The sequence below is a fragment of the Xiphophorus hellerii genome, chromosome 5 (assembly GCF_003331165.1).
Source record: "Xiphophorus hellerii strain 12219 chromosome 5, Xiphophorus_hellerii-4.1, whole genome shotgun sequence".
Classification (NCBI taxonomy): domain Eukaryota; kingdom Metazoa; phylum Chordata; class Actinopteri; order Cyprinodontiformes; family Poeciliidae; genus Xiphophorus; species Xiphophorus hellerii.
In genome coordinates, this window is record NC_045676.1 from 22655492 (window position 1) to 22673811 (window position 18320).

Below are 18320 nucleotides of genomic sequence, written 5' to 3' on the forward strand. Positions count from 1 at the left end.
GAAAAGCGATTCAGGGAGGCCAGCAGCAGTTAAAAACACCTGGCGGAACTGTGCATCTGCTGAGTTTATCATACCGAGTACTTTTCAGGGCAACGCTGCTGAGAGCATAAATAAAGGCTTAATGGAGGAATGTTGTGAGAAATTTGATATGTATAGCACTTTTATAACAACTGCAGGTAATAGTTTCTCAATCATGTTATAAAATGGCTCCATGTGCCTGGAAAACAGGTAACACCGCCCCTTTAAGGAAATAAAAACTATCCAAGCCAGTCTGGGTCAATGTGGAACAGTAATTACCCCTAGGAACAGGTTCATAATGTATAATGTTTAAAACCGTTCAGACTACTTCATGTTGTCAGATTCTGTTCTTCGTTATTTGAAAACTGCAGTTTATTTTCTCTGGTTATTTTGTCTCATATGCTCCCATTTCTTTAATGATGTAAAACATTTAGGTGTGGCAAAATAGCAAATGCAGAAGAAGTTTGTAAGTATGTGCAAATACTTTCTCACAGCACTGTCCACCTTCATCCTCTTCGTTCTCCCTCTTTAGGTTAACAATGAAGTTGCCATCCTGTCCAACGAATACGGGTCGAACCGCTACGCCGCGTTCCTCACCGGGCTCGGCAAACTAATCCACCTGAAGGACTGCGACCCCGACCAGATCTTCCTGGGCGGGCTGGATCAGTACGGGGATGACGGAGAGTTCACCTACTGTTGGCACGACGACATCATGCAGGGTGTGTGCACTCGCGTCACAACTCCGGCCGGCTATTTCCATGATGACTGGTGGTTAAACTTTAAATGAAACCGTGTGTCTGCAGCCATCTTCCACATAGCCACGCTGATGCCGAACAGAGAGAGTGACAAGGGCTGCTGCAACAAGAAGCGACACATCGGCAACGACTTTGTCATGGTGGTCTACAACGACTCGGGAGAAGATTACAAACTGGGCACCATAAAGGTAAATGTGCGAACTCATTCAGAGAAATCACTAGAATGCATTTTAGTTCTCATTACAGAGTACGTTTCTCTCCATTTTAGGGTCAATTTAATTTCGTCGAAGTGGTTATTAAGCCACTGGACTATGAATGTAACCTTGTGTCTCTGCAGTGTCGGAAAGGTGAGTTAATTGCTGCCGTCTTTGCTCCTCGTCATTATCGATGTGACTCATTTTATTCTGCCTTTTCAGACCTCGAGGGCCTGGTTGATACCACCGTTGCAAAAATCGTATCTGACCTCAACTTGCCACTCTTAGTTCGACAGATGGCTCTGCATGCAAATGTGAGTCTGATCCGTACTTCTGCAGAGTCTTGTGAAAATATTCACCTCGGTTGAAGTTTTTCACGTTTTGTCAAGTTTCACCCAGAAACTTCAACGCATCTCATTATAGACCAACTCAATTTAGTATAATTGTGAAGTAGAAGGAAAATGAGGCATAGCTTTCATGCCTCATTTCAAATTTTTAACCAGTTTAAACTTCACATCAGCCTCCTTTGCTTGTATTCGTGTTCCTCGGTCTTCATGATGTTGTTTGTTCTCTATCCGGTGAAGTTTGAAGGCATTACATTAGGAGATTAAATATTTATGCATTACACATTTTCTATAAAAGTTTCAAAGTCATGTTTTCTTTTTCCTCTTTCTCTTTTCTGCTACTTTATCATATAAATATTCCAATAAAGTAAATGGAGGTTTGTGGAATTGACATTAGAAAACATAAAATACTTTCAGGTGGTAAAAAGCACAGAGACCGTAAACAAACATTGAAGGAAAAAATAAAAAAAAGAAACTTTCTGCTGCACACTATGTAGATCTTTTATTTAATTAATTTATTCCGTGAAAAGACTCTTCACATTCAATTTCTTCCCTAAACTCCCCCAGAATAAATCTTTGTTTGCTGTGTCTAGATGGCTTCTTTGGTGCATCAGTACAGAGCGAATCCCTCGGATGCTTATGCTTCCAAGTGGCTTGCCAGATTACGACACATAAAGAGGATCAGGACCAGAGTAAGTTTAAAAACTCAAGAATTAAAAGGCGTACAACACGTTTTTCACTTACATTTGCCAGTCTGAATTTAAACCGTCTTTTCCAACTCTGTGCTGCACGTCAGGCTCAGGAAGACATCCAGTCCCGTTCGACTCCAGGAATCTCTCTGACCCAAGGACACACTCAGCAAAATAAAGCATTTCAACAAGGAGCTTCAGCTCCTACTCCCGAGACGTCGGGACAGAGAAAAAGACTTGTTTCGACGGTGGACGACTTTACTGATTTTGTTTGACTTTATTTGCAAGGGTGACTTTGTTCGGCAGACTGAACACACACACGCCCACCCCCTCTCTCACACACACACACACACACATACACAAACAGACTGGTTGTGTTTGTTTCAACTACTGTATCAATTAAAAGTGATCATTTAAAAAAATCTGAAATCTTGTGTTATTTTTTTAGCGTGAGGAAACAAAGCCTATTTGTAAAAAACTTAAGAGTTTTGTCTTTCAGTGCTGAGGTAGTTAAACTCTTTACCAACAGTCTGAAGACACTACTTTATTTTATTTATGGCCAAATACTTGAGATGTTCAGATCTAGTTTTTTTCTGGGGCATCTTGCCCAGTCCTGACATTTCTATTTCCAGCATCTTCTGGTAAAAAAATTTTCTGAGCAGGAATGTTTTTTTGAACATTTAGTGTTATTTCTGGTCATTTCGCTTCCTCCTCCTCTTGTGCCTGTTATAGTTTTGATCATTTGGAGATTTCACACTGACGTCCTTGGGAGTCATATTTTGATGTTATAGCTAATTAAAAACATTTTTTAAAAACAACTAAATGTGGTTTTATAACTACAAAATATTATGCAGCATGAAAATCCATCAGAAGACTAAGTTGACTCAAATAGGGATCAGGACCAAAATATATAGAAATAATGGTGGAATAGAAAATGTTCAATTATCCAAAATAAGTTTAATACTTAAAAAAACTAATTTTTTTTTTTTTTACTAAAATCATAGAAATTGATTACAAAAAAGAAACTGTCAGGGCAATAGTGTGAGCACATTGATGCAAAATAGTTTACAGATAGGAAATGGAAGTAGAGAGAAAACTGCTAAATGAACAACTGGTTTACCCACAAAGGCGCTGATGTTTTTGCTACTGCAGTTTTTTGGCCGCTACTTTGTAGTGATGTTTAAATATAAGATGGATTATAAAGTAGTGTACCAGAATGAGCCTTTTTATAATAAAAGAAAAACTCCACAGACCTGCAGGTATCAGTGAAAGCAGTAACGGAGTCACCATTTGATACTTCAAGCATAATCTTCATATATTTTTGGGTTTCCAAAGTACAGTAGATATATTTTGTTCAGACAAAACTTTTTTGGACGTTAGTGTAGCGTCAGTTAGTGCTATATTGTGAGTTGGCGTAGGAGAAACTTTTTTCCTTTTCTTTGGAATTTTTTTATTTATGTTTTTGCTTTGCTTTTTTGTATTTTGATATTCACTTTATGCCATCCATTGGTGAGAAATCCGCACTTTCAGGCCTTTTTTTGTCCCGTTGCCATGGTGAATCAGGTGAATCGGTGTCTGCGCTCCATTGATGAGGGCTGCTTCTATTATATTCATATTCCTATTCACTGAGGGGCAATTTCACTCAGAGTTGTGTTAGCTAGCGCTGAGTATCACAGAGCTAAGTAGGTTTATTCAGTGTATCTAATCAGGCTTTTGTTAACTCGGCTTTCTGAAACGGGGCCCTGGAAGTTAATAAAGCAACAGTTTTCAGTCAACATATTAGTTTTGTCCCAACCCAGAATTACTTACACCGTCCAGGGTTTAGCTGTCAAACACTTTATTCGACTTTGTCAAGTGCAAAAGCATGAGAGGTGCTACAACTGCATTGATACAAGGGGGAGTAAAGCACAGCGAAATGCTTTTAAATTCACTTTCAAATCACAAAGCTTTATACAACAGACTGCAAAAAGATACACACAGTTTAGCTTTTTTTTTCCACCATGCTCTTGCACACACTACACAAAGAGAGGATAAGTGACTGCTGAACTTCCTGTGGTTTCTACTGAACTGACAGTTCTGTCAAACACTGAATGACTTAAACGTTTTGGCTGTTGTGCATCAGTTAGACCAGAAAAATGTAAAACTTTGGAGATTGCAATGCCAGTGCTTGACATAAGTGTGTGCCACTGTGCACAAATAATACAGATACTCAAAAAGCGGAAATATATACATCCCAAATAGGCCCAAATATATACACAAATTGTACACAGTGAGAAGGGGTGTCTTTCAATGCTGGATGAAGTAAAAAAACAAAACAAGAAAATCTGTTGGAAAAGCCAAACATTCATCCTCTTTTACAATGAGGCCAACACAATGCAGTACCGCTCCTTCAGTATTTATATAACAAATACCAGTATGGGATTATCTTTTAATAACTGGACACTTTTGCTTGGATTTGGCTCCAGCTGTGACAGAGAGAGAGAGAGGACGGGTTCCCTGAGTTTTGTCCACTGGACACAGGAAGTGCGCGTGTTGATACGACAAAATTATAACAAATCAAAGAGCTGGCGAACGAACAAACAAATAAACGCAAGCCACTGCTTTAACAACACGGCGGAAATACTTACGAAAATGTCCCTTTAACGTAAATGTACTCATAACCTGACACATGATTAATTAAATATGGTGTTCAACATCATCTACGTTAAAGAGTAAAGTGCAAGTACAAAAAAAAAAAAAAAGAATGAATGTTTGTCTAGATAAAATCAAAATGCATAAATGATTTAAAAGCTTTGGCAGCGCTTCTGGTTAAGTAATTAAGTACAGTATGAGTGAAGCTTTCTGTTTTTGGCATAGATACCAAGCTTATTACTTTATGCCACATCGCATTTAAAATGACCTACAATAATAAAAAAAAAAAGTGCTTTAAATTCGATTCCATATTAAACACAACAAACAGGAAATATAATCAGAATGGGAGTCAGTATAGCTTTATAATTGGTGAACTTCTGTCATGTTTAGCGGAAACAGCCCATATAACCTTCATTTCCATCCTTTAGTCCCTTATTCTGTTAGCACTTACTATGACTCTCCTTCAGAACTTTGCCTTAGCGTACTGTCGCTTCTTCTGGTTCCGATCTCCCTTCTCTCACATGAACAGTGCTGGTCACATTTGCCATATTTATTGAGGAAAAAATGTGTGAAAAGCCGTCAAATAAATCATCTAGTATTACTGATCTGCTGATGGTTTTTATGTTTAAATGTATTTTTAAAGTGCTACTTTTGAGGTTTGAGCACATACGAGACTTTTCTGAGATGTTGTGTGAAAACATCTCATACTTTTTAATGTTTGAAACCATGAGATTCCACCATTGCCTGTGGTGGCACTGCAGCTAGAACCGGTGAAGGACGTGATCGCAACTTCCTCCTTCACAAAATGTAAACAAAAAGAGGGAGTGGTGTCAGATTTTAGCAGTTGTAGGATTTCTCTCTTGTTTTTGGCAAAGACCAGGAGCCATTTCTACCGCTAGTGAAAGACTCTCACTTTTGTTTTGGCGGTATTTACCCAGAATACCCTGCACTATGATCCTGCTTTTGCAGTTGACTTGAACAGAAATGTGACCGAGGTTTTAAGGCACACCAAGGTCTGATTGGACGTTTAAGGCAAACCAACCAGAGTTTGATTGAAGCGGACTAAGCAGGACGGGTGTGAAGTGAACATTTCCAAAGTTTCACAAGAATCCGACAAAGTCTAGACAACCGTCACAACTGAGTGAGTTTACTAGACTACTGAAGTTTAATTCTTTATTTTGTCTGTGCTGCTTTCATCCTTTTCAATAGAAACAGTCTGTTCTTTTTGCTAGTCTTTCAGTTTGCTTTAGTACCAATCATAGTTCTGTTATTAAAAATCATTATTTCTGTGCACATATTTTCCTCACCGAATCAATGCTCTCAAATTAAAGTTTGAGATTTTAAACAAATTTTCAGCGTGATATTACTCTGCTGTGCTAAAACATTAGTTAAACTGTAAGACTTTTGCACACGTTTACCTCTATATGTGGCCGGCACTGTATCATCAGCACCCTCAAGAAGTGACTGCTGAAATCACAACAGCGTCACACACGTGCACGCCTCTCCTCGTACCTCGTAGGGCCGGTTGCATAAGGCACATTTCCATCTACTGATATGTAACTACAGTGTTATATACATGCGTGTACGATGTGCGTTCCTGTAGGAATCTTTGGTTCCAGGATACATGGATGGCTTGAACCGGCACCCGTGCTGTCCAAACTGCTGACATTTAACAAAATGAAGACAAACAAATATACAGAGAAGTGTGGCTGTACAGTCTGGTGAGCACCTTCCTGTGCTCCTGTCACAGCGCCATGAGACCTCCAGGATCACATGACGACGGGGAAAGGGTGAGGGGGTTTTGGAGAACTAAACACAAGTATCTCTTGGTTTCACTGTTTCATCGGTCAGCATCCAGTGACCTGCACCATGCTTTAAGAGTGAGCCAAGACCTAATTCTTCTGCTTCCGATTACCCTAAATCTTTTCAAACAACTGGCTCAATTATTCCGTCTTTACGCAACTTTCTCATCTCTTTGCAATCCCCCTCGGTTTCTCTTCTCTGTCCCAGGGTTTAAAGAGGTGCGTCTGGGGACAAGACCGGCTGTCCTCGTTCTCCTCTCGTCCTTAACCCAACGTTTTCCTCCTACGTTCTCCTTCTCCTCTAGTTCCCACTCACCCCTAAGGGTTTTGGGGACGACCTGCTAAGTGGGGTGCACCTTGTTTTTTAGGGGCGGGGGTTTCCGTTTCCTCTTCCATGTGGGGATGGTGGTGGTGTGAGCCGGGTGGTTGAACAGACTCGAGGAAGGGAGGGTCTCTCTGTCCACCTGCGGGTCCAGGTCTCGGGTAATAATGGGCGTGGGGCCTCGGGCGGTCGGCAGGGAGGGAGTGGGTGCTCGGGGATATGAGGGAGCGGAGGGTGTTTTGGTGGGTGGGTTGTGGAGAGAGGAAGTGCTCGTTGGGGTGGGGTCAGTGGTGGATTTATCTGTGACTGATGATTGCGAGATGTGGGGCTGTGCGGAGGCCAATGTAGGTCTGGGCTTTGAAAAGGGAATCGGAGTGACGACCGGAGTCTTTTTGGTAGCAGACTCTCTAGGAAGTTCAGTCTTTTTCTCCTTTCTGCCCCTGGTGTGCTTCTCTTTTCCAGTCCTTCGTTCTTTCACGTCCTTGTCGTCCCCCTTCCCTGTCTGCTTACTCTCCCCTCTCCTGTCATGAGCGTCCTCTCCTCTTTCTCTCCTGCTGCGCCTTCTTTTCCGCTGAGCCCGCTCCAGCCTGCACTCAATGTGGTAAACATCGTCTGTCGTCATGTTGACTCGGTCGAGCTGCTGCAGGAGAGCGTCCAGGGTTGGGAGCAGCCTCCTCAGGGAGGCCTCCGTCTCCGCCCTCTCCCTCCAGCTCGTGCCCCCTACCACCACTCCAGGGCCGAGACCCAGACCCAAACCCAGGCCCAGGCCGAGACTGACCCCGGGCGCTTCCGTCAGGCTGCAGGGGCTCGAGGAGGCTGGACGCCACGAGGCCTCTGAGCCAGCATCGATGCTGTCCGGCGTGGGCGCGGAGTCCGGGCTGTCCAGCGGGGGCAGACACAGGGACTTGCAGTCGCTGGTGGAGGACGAGCGGGACGGCGGGAGCTCCATGCCTTCGAAACGGACTTTGTGACGAAACTGTGAGGGAAAGAAGGAATTATCAGACTGAGTATTTGTGGATCTAGTTTGTTCACTTTTTTTCCTTATAAAACTCTTGCCAAATTCAATACTACTCAAAAGTTTGGGGTCACCCAAAAACATTTGTTTTTCCAAAAAACCTCACTTTTTATTAATCTAATGTACTGCTCCTATTCTGCTAGAGACAGTTTCCGATGTTCTTTGAAGGAAGTGGTGCACACCGTGGTATGAGAGCTTCACTTTCTTGACAAGTTCTCTTCTGGAATAGCTTTTATTTCTCAGAACAAGATTAGACTGACAAGTTTCAATAGAAAGTTTTTTTTTCGGCCATTTTTAGATTATAATCGAATGCACAAATGCTGATGCTCCAGATACTCAACCAGCAAAACAAAGATCAATTTTATTGCTTTTGTTATTTAGTACAAATGTTTTCAGCTGTGCTAACATCATTGCACAAGCTTTTCCAAATGATCGAATAGCATTTTAGCATGATACATTTTGATTTTCTAACAGAACCGACTATTGGAACGCAGTAGTGATGATACTATGTGGATTAATGTTTTCCCAATAAAAAAAACAGCCATCTCCTGCTTTAACAGACATTCATCACATTAACAATGTCCAGACTATATTTTTTTAAATAATGTAATCTAATGTTATTTTAACTGAAGAAAATTGTGTTTTTTATCAAAAAAATAAGGAGATTTCAAAGTGAACCAAACTTTGAGCAGTAGTGTAAATCAAATTAGACACAAGCCAAATTATCATTTTTTTATTTGGAAAAGTGCTTCACATTTTTACCCTTTTTTTTTCCTCCCCAAAACTTTATTTTCAATTATACAGAATGCTGTTTCCACAATCTCAGCATTTGGAAAAGACAATTATATGTATGAAGATAATCTAAGCAGAGAGGGGAATGCTAAAGGAGGATTCGGTCAATACATTCAGTGCAGTACATATCTCAATTCTTATAAGTGCCAAATTTTCCAAATAAAAGACTTGACCTCATTGTAAAAACAGCAAAGCATAGCTTTCTGTCAGAGTATTTGCTACAGTGAATATGACATTTTTCCAGTATTAGTAAATTATTTATAAGGCACTCAGAATTATTATGTATGTGTTTTCCATAGAACACAGAAATGTGGGTTTAATAAAAAAAGTATGCTTAATGAAAGCTTAACTGTCATCTTCAAAAGTACTTTAAATCTGATGAATGAGCCTCATCAGAAAGCATATTGTAATGTATCTAATACCACTGTCGACCTTGTCTATCTTTCAAATGCACAGTGAGCTGTGGATGGTATGTTTTTGAAAATCTACCTAATTTGTTTCCTTTTTTGGTCAAAAAAAACTTTTCTAGATTGTGGTGCCAGATGCATACTTTCCCAAATCTGTCAATCTGAATGATGTGCTCGAGAAAACGCTAATAAATTCTCCATCCTGTCTCACAGGTGAGGTGTGTCCTGGTCAGAAACTGGCCAAAATCCCATTAACCACGGATGTAAAACAAGAGGCGTACCTCTTTGGTCCTGCTGAGTCCCATCCACATTTTCAGTCGTCTGACAAACAGCTCCACCATCTCGTAGTCTTGGAGATCCACGGCAGGGCGGTACAGCTCTGCTCGGGCGCGCCGGTAGTTCCTCAGCAGCACAGAGATGATCAACCACAGGAAAACCAGCCGGAGGACAGCGAAGGTCGCGTGGAACGTCAGGGAGGAGACGGTGTTTGAGGGACCGGTCATTGTCGAGGCAGGGAGCCACGATAAAAGGCCCCTCCCCCCGGCTCCCAACAACGACAGACAGGCGGCGCTCACGCTGCCATAGCCGTCCAGCACAGAGTGAAAGAGCTGCAGTGGGAAGTCACAGGAGAAGAGGCCAAACAATCCAAAATAAATGTTACATAAAAGTTCAAATCTGCACCAGAAGATGCAGCAAAGGACAAACCAAACATGGGGGGATATCTGACCAGGTGTCCTGCGTGGGAGTAAGCCAGGAGCAGCAGCAGCAGAGCCGACGCCACTCCCAGGAGCTCCCAGGCCGAGCGCCGCAGAGCTCTGCCGAACACCGCCCACTCCCGGAGAAAACGCAACTGGTGCGACGCCTGAGTGCCCAACAGGGGAGAAAGTACAAGATTCAATAAATATAAACAAAGGGAAAATACTTTACATGCACTTTAGTTGTAGTAAATGCAGCAATGTATTTTAAATTTCCCTCATTAGACTCCAATAAGTACCAAATAAACGTTACATATCCTTATTTTAAAAAAATACTGATTTTTTTTGCACCCCCTTTCTACATTTTATTATAGAAAGTGAGATTTTAGTAGCAAAAACTCACACTAAACCAGAAAACCAAACGTTTAATTTATGTACAATAATTCTGTAGGTGAAAAATATTCACTATTAAAAACTGATTTTAACCAAAATAATGTTATTGAGTTATTGACACCACTGTTAGTTTTTTGTGAACCTTTCACCTGTCGATGCAAACTTTAGCCAGTTGCAGTTTCTCTGGAAGAGCTTCAATTACCTGCATTTAAATAATAATTACACTAAACATTATGTAATGCTGCAGTCACTAATTATTAATATTAGGAGCATAGAGAGTATTACTGGAAAATTGGACTGTACTACCATTATAAATAAAATATTTAATTAACTTCTGATTCCTGGTATCGCCTCAAATCTCACTTTTCATAAAAGTTCACCATTTGTAAAAGAGTGAACTTCAAACCTGTCTGGACTTGTCACAGAAAATATGCTTCCCATTTAAATGCCTTCTGTGCCTATCAATGAAAAATGATAACATTGAATTTTCTTCCCACAGTAACGACTTGTTCACCGAAGAGTGTTCTTGTGACTGTAACTGAATAGGACTCAGATTTGATGCGCTCACTGACAGTAAATTGATAAAATTTTGTTTCTGACTAGTTGTTAACAGCTTAATCCATCCAGCCTGATTTCTCTTTGCATCTCTGGTAAAAACAAAAATCTCCAAATCTCACCAAGAACTACAGTCAGGTTTATGCTACTGCAATAAAAGATGGATTTATTTCCTGAATTATTACACATACATTACGTACAGCGGAAGCCAATAAGTGTTTTATAAATATCTTTTTTTATTTGATTTTCACCCTAAATTGTTTTGCAGCTGAATGTTGTTTTTTCTCCTCTGCATCTCAGAGTTTCACACAATTACTGATCCTTTTAAATAACCAAGCATCATAAGTGTACCATATTTCATTTTTTTTCTGCGTTACCTTTAGCACCAGAATGAACAGCAGCATGGCAGACATGACGGCGTACAGCTGACTCTGCCTGGCCAGCGGGTGGAAGTCCGTGAAGGCATCTCGGCGTCGCTTCAGGAACAACGTCCACTGCTGCCTGGCCATGACGGAGCGGCTCAGATGGAGCCCGCACACAGATGCTGCCAGACACAGCTTGAATATACCCAGCACTCTCCACGATGACAACAGGTACGTGTAGCCCTCCCTGAGGAGCCCCAGGATTCCTCGCACCAGGAAGTACAAGATGAGGCAGAGGAGGACCAACTGGAAACCACAGACAGACACAGAGGTCAGAGGAACGGAGGAAAAGGTTTCATTCACGTCTCACGTTTTGCTGCTGTGTGAGGCGGATTTACCGTGAGGAGAAGCTGAAGGTCCAGGCCTGTGATCGGCCACAGAGTGAGGACACTGAGCTCCAGGCTGGACTGAGCGCGCTCAGAAACTGGGAACTCAAACAAAAACCTGAAAACAGCCAGCAGATTCGTGTTGACGTTGTAGAGGGAGAACTCCACACACATGGCTCGAGTCCTGCAAACACACACACACACCCCCACTCATCAGACTGACGTCTTCAGCATGTTTCACTTGCCGTTTTTAAAACAATGTGCTTGTGTCAAAAGCTCTATTACAGAAGAAATGCTAAAAAAGCAGAAGGGTTCAAGTTACATTTATCGTCTTTAATTGTTGCTTTCTCCATTGTGAACATTAGGGACCTGGAACAAAAGCTGTCCCAACAAAATGAAAGACCACACTGAGTCCATTTTTATTTTGTAATAAAATCCCACAAATGTGTCGGAGTCTTTGGTTGCGACATGTCAAAATGTGAAAAGTTTGACGAAGTATGAATACTTTTGTGAGATGTTTCACATATTTATGCAGCAGAGGACATATTTCTCCATTTCAAACCAAATCTCCAGATTTTCCTACAGTCACGTCGTTACCTGTGGTCGATCCAGTGCAGCTGCTGCAGCTGCTGCAGGGAGGAAGAGGCCTCCTGCAGGCTTCTGTTAAAGTGGTGAAGCACATTTCTGCTGTCGGACTCCTCCATCCGAGTCCTTGGAAAGTAAGTGAGCGAACACAGTAAAGATTACTACTTTACTACTATATTCTTTCATATGTTTGAAAGAAATTGTTGCCATCCAAACCGTGTAAAGCCGAGAACAATCAGTCGTGTTGTCAATGTTTTTCTTACCAATCTATATGGCTCGCACCAGTAACCGTGTCATTCTCTGCGGCTCTTGTCAGGGATGTAACCAAGGGAGGCGATTGTTCTCTTGGTCTGAAGCCAGCTGCAGGCGGAGGAAAATGTGAGAGATGAGCAAAACAACAATCTGATCATCATCTTAAAATTCCATCGGTTCTACAGAATAAGACTTACTTGCTGATTTATTTATTGGATAAGAAAAAAAGACTTCAACATATCTTTTTCGGTTGCATTTCCATCAATACAGACAAATAGTCAAATAGTTTGAGAAAGAGAGAGATGGAAGGTTTTACAGAGACACTTATTGGGATTCTTGGTAAAATAGTGATGATCCTTACAGCATATTTATGCTTTTTAAAAGCTGTTTGAATGAATTTACTTAGACAAAGAATTGATCTAATCTGCTTAAGCAGTAACAGTTTCCAGACCACTCGGGTCCAAAATTCCACAAATATGGAAGGAATTTCCAAAAAAACTGCAAAGATGCTGAAACACTGAGCTCCTTTAAATCAAGGCTAAAAACCCACATGTGGAGAGTTGCTTTTGATTACTAATAACTGGAACACTGGTCAACATATTTGATGTGTATTTGCTTGATGATATTAGTGATTTGACAAAATGTATTTTACTTGTTTCATAATTGGTATGATGTTTTTATGACGAACATCACTTTGAGCTGCCTTGTTGCTGAAATGTGTTATACAAATAAACTTGTCTTAATAAAATGCTTTATGCCTAACGTTGTGCAGACTTAGCTCACGGGAACTGTAGATGGTCTTAAGAGCAAAAAAAAAAAAAAATCAACAAAATAAAAAGCATCTCTACAAATAAACTACTGTCAGTGAGGAGCTGTGACTCATTGGTGGGTTAAAGGTCAAAGTTCACAATGAAGTTAACTCACCTTGTATGTCACGGGTTTGTCGGAGCCTCGGGGAGCCGAGCAGCAGGCTTCCTGTGTCTCTGAGGAGAGACGACTCATCCAGCAGCCGAGGCAGCAGAGATCCATTAAGCCAGGTCAGGACGTCGTCTCGTCTTAAAGACAAAGAAACGTATTCGTCACCCACACAAAGGAGACGTACAATAGAGACGCTAGAGTGGGCAGAGAAAAGCAAATTAGCTTTTATTGATGAACCTCGCTCTCTTTTGTTCATTTCAAACTCGTAAAAATGTCTCAAAAAACAAATGACTTCCCCACACTTGACAGATCAGCCAAATGGGACTGAAAAATCACAGCAGGTTACATTTTAATACCACGACTCCACTGTGTGAGCACCTGCTGATGGTGCGGTACTCTGGAGTGTGCAGGGCTTGCTGCAGCTGAGTCCGCAGTCTCAAGCTGTGCGTGTCTTTAGCCGAGTCAGAGTAGTTCAGAAGCAGGACGACCAGCAGGAAAAACATGTAAACCAGAAAATTCTGCAAAAAAACCCAACAAAAAACAGGAACAATAATTTCTGTTAAATCAACAAAGCAAAGATTTGAATGCCTCCAGCTCAGAGTCTCTGTTTCCCACCAACCTTTAGCATGGTGTGCAGCATGTGGACCTTGCGGGCCTGGTGCCGGGCCTGAGACAGAGCGAAGCCCTGCGGCGGTCTCACCCTGGCGACCCGCTGCACCACTCGCTCCTCCCGTGGGAAGTCCACCAGCACGTCGCTGTCCTCCGGACGCAGCCGGCGCACACACACAGCGAAGTAAACGGCCTCGCAAAGCACCTGAGAGCAGAGGGCAGCTGTTAGGTCTGTAAACGTTGGATCTGCACTAAACCAGACGCCCGACTCTGATCAACTGCAGGAGGAACTGAAAAACCATACTGGGAATTTTATCATTTTAAAATAAACAAAGCCTGGAGTATATTTAGCCAAAACAAACATCATGTAAGTGCCAGAAACATAAAGGGAAGTAGTTTGAATACAAGTTATCGATTAATGAGTTAATCTAAAGTTGATTGATCTTATCAATTGCCTAACAACTTATTGATAAGCAAATATTTTCTTAAAAATCTGAGTTTTCTCTTGTGTCAAGAGGGCCAAACGTCTTTCCATAATATAACATAGCTGACATTATTTGTTGTATTAAATACTGACTGAATAGACATTACTAAACTTCAACATATTTGTAAAATACAGCAAAACAGGAAACTTGTGGGTTGCGGAATAGAGAAATAAAAGATGAAAAGAATAAAATATGTGAAACACATAAACCCCCATGAACAGAGATAGTCATACAAAAGTACTGTCTGTGGTTGCTCTTGAAGCAATATCAAAACTTCGCTCCACGAAGTGAATTAACTCACGAAAGCCCTCAAAATCAATCTTGTCACATCATTTCTTTTTCCAGCCTGTTACAATTTTTCTGCTTTATGCTCTCTGCTTTTCTGTCACCACATCCTCGTCTTATTAGCAAATCAGTAATTTTTGAATGGGAAGTTGACCCTGCTCCGTCATGAAGCTCAGCTGAATGAGCGCCATTAAGGTGATGACTTAAGGAGTTTGTCGAGTGTTCATATTTCAAAATAGAACCGAGTAAAGTGTTCTCTTTCCTGTTTTTGGGCCTGCCGCCATCTTTATTTCTGTATCAACTGGCTCAGCTTAAAGATGACCAACTGTGCCCTGCGCTGATTGGCAAAATCACGACAACACTAAAAGAGTCTAAACAGACATTATCAATAAATTCAAACTAATTTTAATCTAATAAACCTTTAATTGATAATTAATTGTGAGTTAATTCATTGTTTGCATTCCTATTTTGAACTGATGAACGTGTAAAACATGATTAAATTAGAAATTAGTCTGGCTGTGGATAAGAGTTTGGGTGTGCTAACCTTAATTGGCTCCAGCAGCAGACAGGAGCACAAGAAACTGGCGAAGCAGGAGATTAACCACATCATGGCCGCCTTCTCACTGAACCCATGGCCCGCCCAAATGGAAACACAGCTGGCCAAAGCGATTCCTGCCCAGCTGCCCCACAGCGCCGCCCGTCCACACCAGGGAGGGAACCGTCGGGGACGACACACATCGGTCACAACTAGAGCCACAGAAACAGGAATCAATGGTTAAAACACATCAAGAAATCTGAAAAACTACAGTGCTTTGAGAAAATGCTCATACAACTTGACCTTTTAGAGATTTTGAGGGAGATGATTTAGCTAGACACTGCTAATGATCGTAAAAACACTTAACAGAAAACCATAGCTTTCCCTTGAAAGGTTTGTTTTGAAAAGTAATGAATATGGAGAACGTTACGTTTTGCGGTGCCCATGGTGGGCAGAGATGCAGTTTGTAAAATAATTGATTCACGTGGGGGGAAAAAAACAGTTTCTGTGACCTTTAAAGTCCGACTGAAGATTACCAAATCACGTCGATTCAGCCTGGCCTTTAAGAAGTTAGCTGCAGAGAGACTTTCTTGTCCTTTTCAGCAATGTAAAGTTGACCAAACTCACCTGAAAATCTCAGTAACAAGAAAAATAAACTATTGACTTCTCTCTGTTGACATGGGCCAGAAACCCATTATAATGCTAACAGAAAAATGCCACTAACAGGATCTTTTTCCTTAGTATTTCTCAAACTTTTTTTTCTTTATGTTTTTAAGCTTGTACGTGTATGTAAGCACAGCAATGATGTCTCACTTTTGCTAATATTAATTCTTCACATTCTGATTTAACCAAACCATGTATATCAATTTGTATTATTTGCTATATATTTAGCATTCAGTCAGTACACTGCCTTGGAAATCTCTTCTTACCTCTTGAACTTTTTCATGTTTTTTCACAACCACAATTATTTCACTGTTTGTATAGAGATTTCTGGTGATAGAGTAACAAATTAACGCGTAATTATGACACATTGTTTTCTTTTGGTTTTTGCAATAGAAATCCAATGTTTTTGGAAGGTGTGTCTCTTATCTTTCAGAAAAAGCGCAGGGTAATGTTCACTGTTGCAATGCATTACACTGAATTTTCGTAGAAAACGGCCAGATACAAATTGATGCCACAATTTTCTGATTTGCGTTTAAAAATATTTTATACCACTAAAAATGTTCTTTCTATTTCACAGTTATGTTCCACTTTTACTGACTGTTTCATAAAGTCTCAGCAAAACACGTTTATCTTTGTGGATGTAGTGTAACAAAATATGGAATATGATTCCTGAAAAAGCTCAAACTAACGATTATTTTAGTAATCGATTATTTGAAAATAAATAAATAAAATAATTGCCACAATCTGCAGATTTTTCATTTAACCACCTAAGGCTTATTTTTTATACAATATTAGAAATGCATTAAAAGATGCAAATAAACAAATAATTTGATTCCCTTTTTAAACATTAACATAAACACTTTACTGCCAAAGACACAATAGAATAGCATTCCTTTAGTGTTTGATTGATTATTTGTAGATTAATTGATAAATTTCTGTGCCTTTTGGATGTCAAAAGGTGCTTATAGGAGATTTTTATTTTTTTTAACCAAATTTGAACCAGGTGAAACTAACACTATGCCATATATATATATGGATGCACGAGCAACCTGAGTGCAGAAAACGTAAATGGGCTTTTAAACTGTCCCTGGTTGCCATAGTTACCCAACATTAACTTGTTGTTTTGACATTGGTTAGGATGTTGTCAGAATAGCTAGCCTAGGCTACTATAACTGTTCAAAACTGAGTGATAAAATAAGATATGCTATGATTAATCGTTTCAGCTCTGAAAAACTTGTAATTTTACATGGATAAAGTGGGGTTAGAATTACACACATTTGTGAAACAGACCTGTATTTGAGGTGAAAGCTGTTTTCGGTGGATCCCTCCTGAAGGATTCTACAGTAAGAGGCTCACTGAGTTTCTGAAGGAGAATCACTTCTGTCTTGTCCCCAAAAATACTTGACCTAAAGTAGAAGTCATAGATTTAAATCAAACATCAGCAAATTGTTCTTATTTGCTAAAATGTTACCAAATAGGAGAAGAATAACGTACAGGTCGGCCATCTCACTCTCGTCTGCCTGAGGAAAGAAGTTTTGCCCATCTTCCAGGATGTGTTTGATCAGATCCTCATCTGTAATAGGAAGCAGCGCGAGGTCAATGTCGTGACCTCTGAAGTGTCTGATTCGACATTACTCCCTTTGAGCTGCGGCTACCTGATGAGGTGAAATGTTTGTTGTGTTGCGGATCGGATCCTTCATCCTCCTCGGGGTTAAGGGTCATGTCATCCCCCAGGTACCGGCTCCCTTTCACCCTCTTCAGCCTGGGCATCCCCGCCCCGTGTCCGGCCCCTCCCATCACCGATTCTTCGCTCATCAGCTCCGGCCAGTCCCGGTCGTCCGTGTCCTCCTCTGGCATGTCCCAGGTGTCCTCGCTAAGAAGAGCAGCAGAAGACGATTAGAGAGCAACACCGAGGCTTTGTCCACATGAAGCCAGGCCTTTATAGAAACAAATACCTCCACCACATCATTTAGAAAATACTGTACACACGTGATCGGTTTCAGAAATGCCTTCATTTCCACAAACTAACATGAAGCACAAACATTTAAACATGCCAAACCCACAGGGTTTGGCATGTTTAAATGTTTTGGATAGCGTAAAGCTAAAACCCACACACTTCTGACGTAACAATCCTGACCTCGCACTGCTTTCTGTTCGCAGATGAGGATCTGATCAAACACATGCTGAAAGATGGGCAAAGTGAGTATTTGGATATATTTGCACATTATTTGTCACAGACTGTAATGGGGATGACTCCAAATCTCTGTTTCCTCATGAATACACACAAAAACAGACAAAAGGTTTTCTCTCAGATCTCACCCTTGGTCTGAATTTTTATAAATAGTGACTTTTAGTGACATTAAACAGTTTTTGTGTGGACTAAAGGCCACAATGCATAAGAGTTTATTAGTTTCCAGAACTATTCGGATATGTGAGGACTAGGCCTGAAACTAGTCTCATAAATCTACATGTGGTGCCAACAAACATGGACCCACACTTGTTTAAAATAAACAAAAACATCAAACTCACTTCCACAAGAAGCATAGTAAAGCTTGTACTTATATAGAAACTAGGCTCTGAAACTCAGAGAGTCTCTTCAATGAAGTGTTGATCAAACAGCCTTGAGAA

The 18320-nt window shown here is 40.8% G+C and overlaps 2 protein-coding genes across 5 annotated transcripts in view; one reads left to right on the top strand and one right to left on the bottom strand.

Moving 5' to 3' along the window:
- The window catches only part of tsc2 (TSC complex subunit 2), a 28402-nt gene extending 25973 nt beyond the window's left edge, over positions 1 to 2429 (top strand). For all 4 annotated transcript variants that reach the window (XM_032562759.1, XM_032562758.1, XM_032562761.1 and 1 more), the window contains 6 exons: positions 551 to 737; positions 822 to 961; positions 1042 to 1120; positions 1190 to 1281; positions 1905 to 2003; positions 2108 to 2429. In XM_032562759.1, the coding sequence (XP_032418650.1) occupies positions 551 to 737; positions 822 to 961; positions 1042 to 1120; positions 1190 to 1281; positions 1905 to 2003; positions 2108 to 2275 (765 nt within the window). In that variant the 3' untranslated portion in view covers positions 2276 to 2429. The remainder of the gene's footprint in view (positions 1 to 550; positions 738 to 821; positions 962 to 1041; positions 1121 to 1189; positions 1282 to 1904; positions 2004 to 2107) is intronic.
- A 1387-nt stretch (positions 2430 to 3816) lies between these two features.
- pkd1a (polycystic kidney disease 1a) overlaps positions 3817 to 18320 on the bottom strand; it is a 74521-nt gene continuing 60017 nt past the window's right edge. The window contains exons 42-55 of the mRNA XM_032562757.1: positions 17348 to 17565; positions 17187 to 17265; positions 16983 to 17098; positions 15039 to 15241; positions 13735 to 13929; positions 13494 to 13633; positions 13122 to 13252; positions 12209 to 12305; positions 11958 to 12071; positions 11373 to 11544; positions 10990 to 11280; positions 9697 to 9831; positions 9251 to 9577; positions 3817 to 7731 (exon numbers count right to left, since the gene is read on the bottom strand). Of these exons, the coding sequence (XP_032418648.1) occupies positions 6775 to 7731; positions 9251 to 9577; positions 9697 to 9831; positions 10990 to 11280; positions 11373 to 11544; positions 11958 to 12071; positions 12209 to 12305; positions 13122 to 13252; positions 13494 to 13633; positions 13735 to 13929; positions 15039 to 15241; positions 16983 to 17098; positions 17187 to 17265; positions 17348 to 17565 (3175 nt within the window). The 3' untranslated portion in view covers positions 3817 to 6774. The remainder of the gene's footprint in view (positions 7732 to 9250; positions 9578 to 9696; positions 9832 to 10989; positions 11281 to 11372; positions 11545 to 11957; positions 12072 to 12208; positions 12306 to 13121; positions 13253 to 13493; positions 13634 to 13734; positions 13930 to 15038; positions 15242 to 16982; positions 17099 to 17186; positions 17266 to 17347; positions 17566 to 18320) is intronic.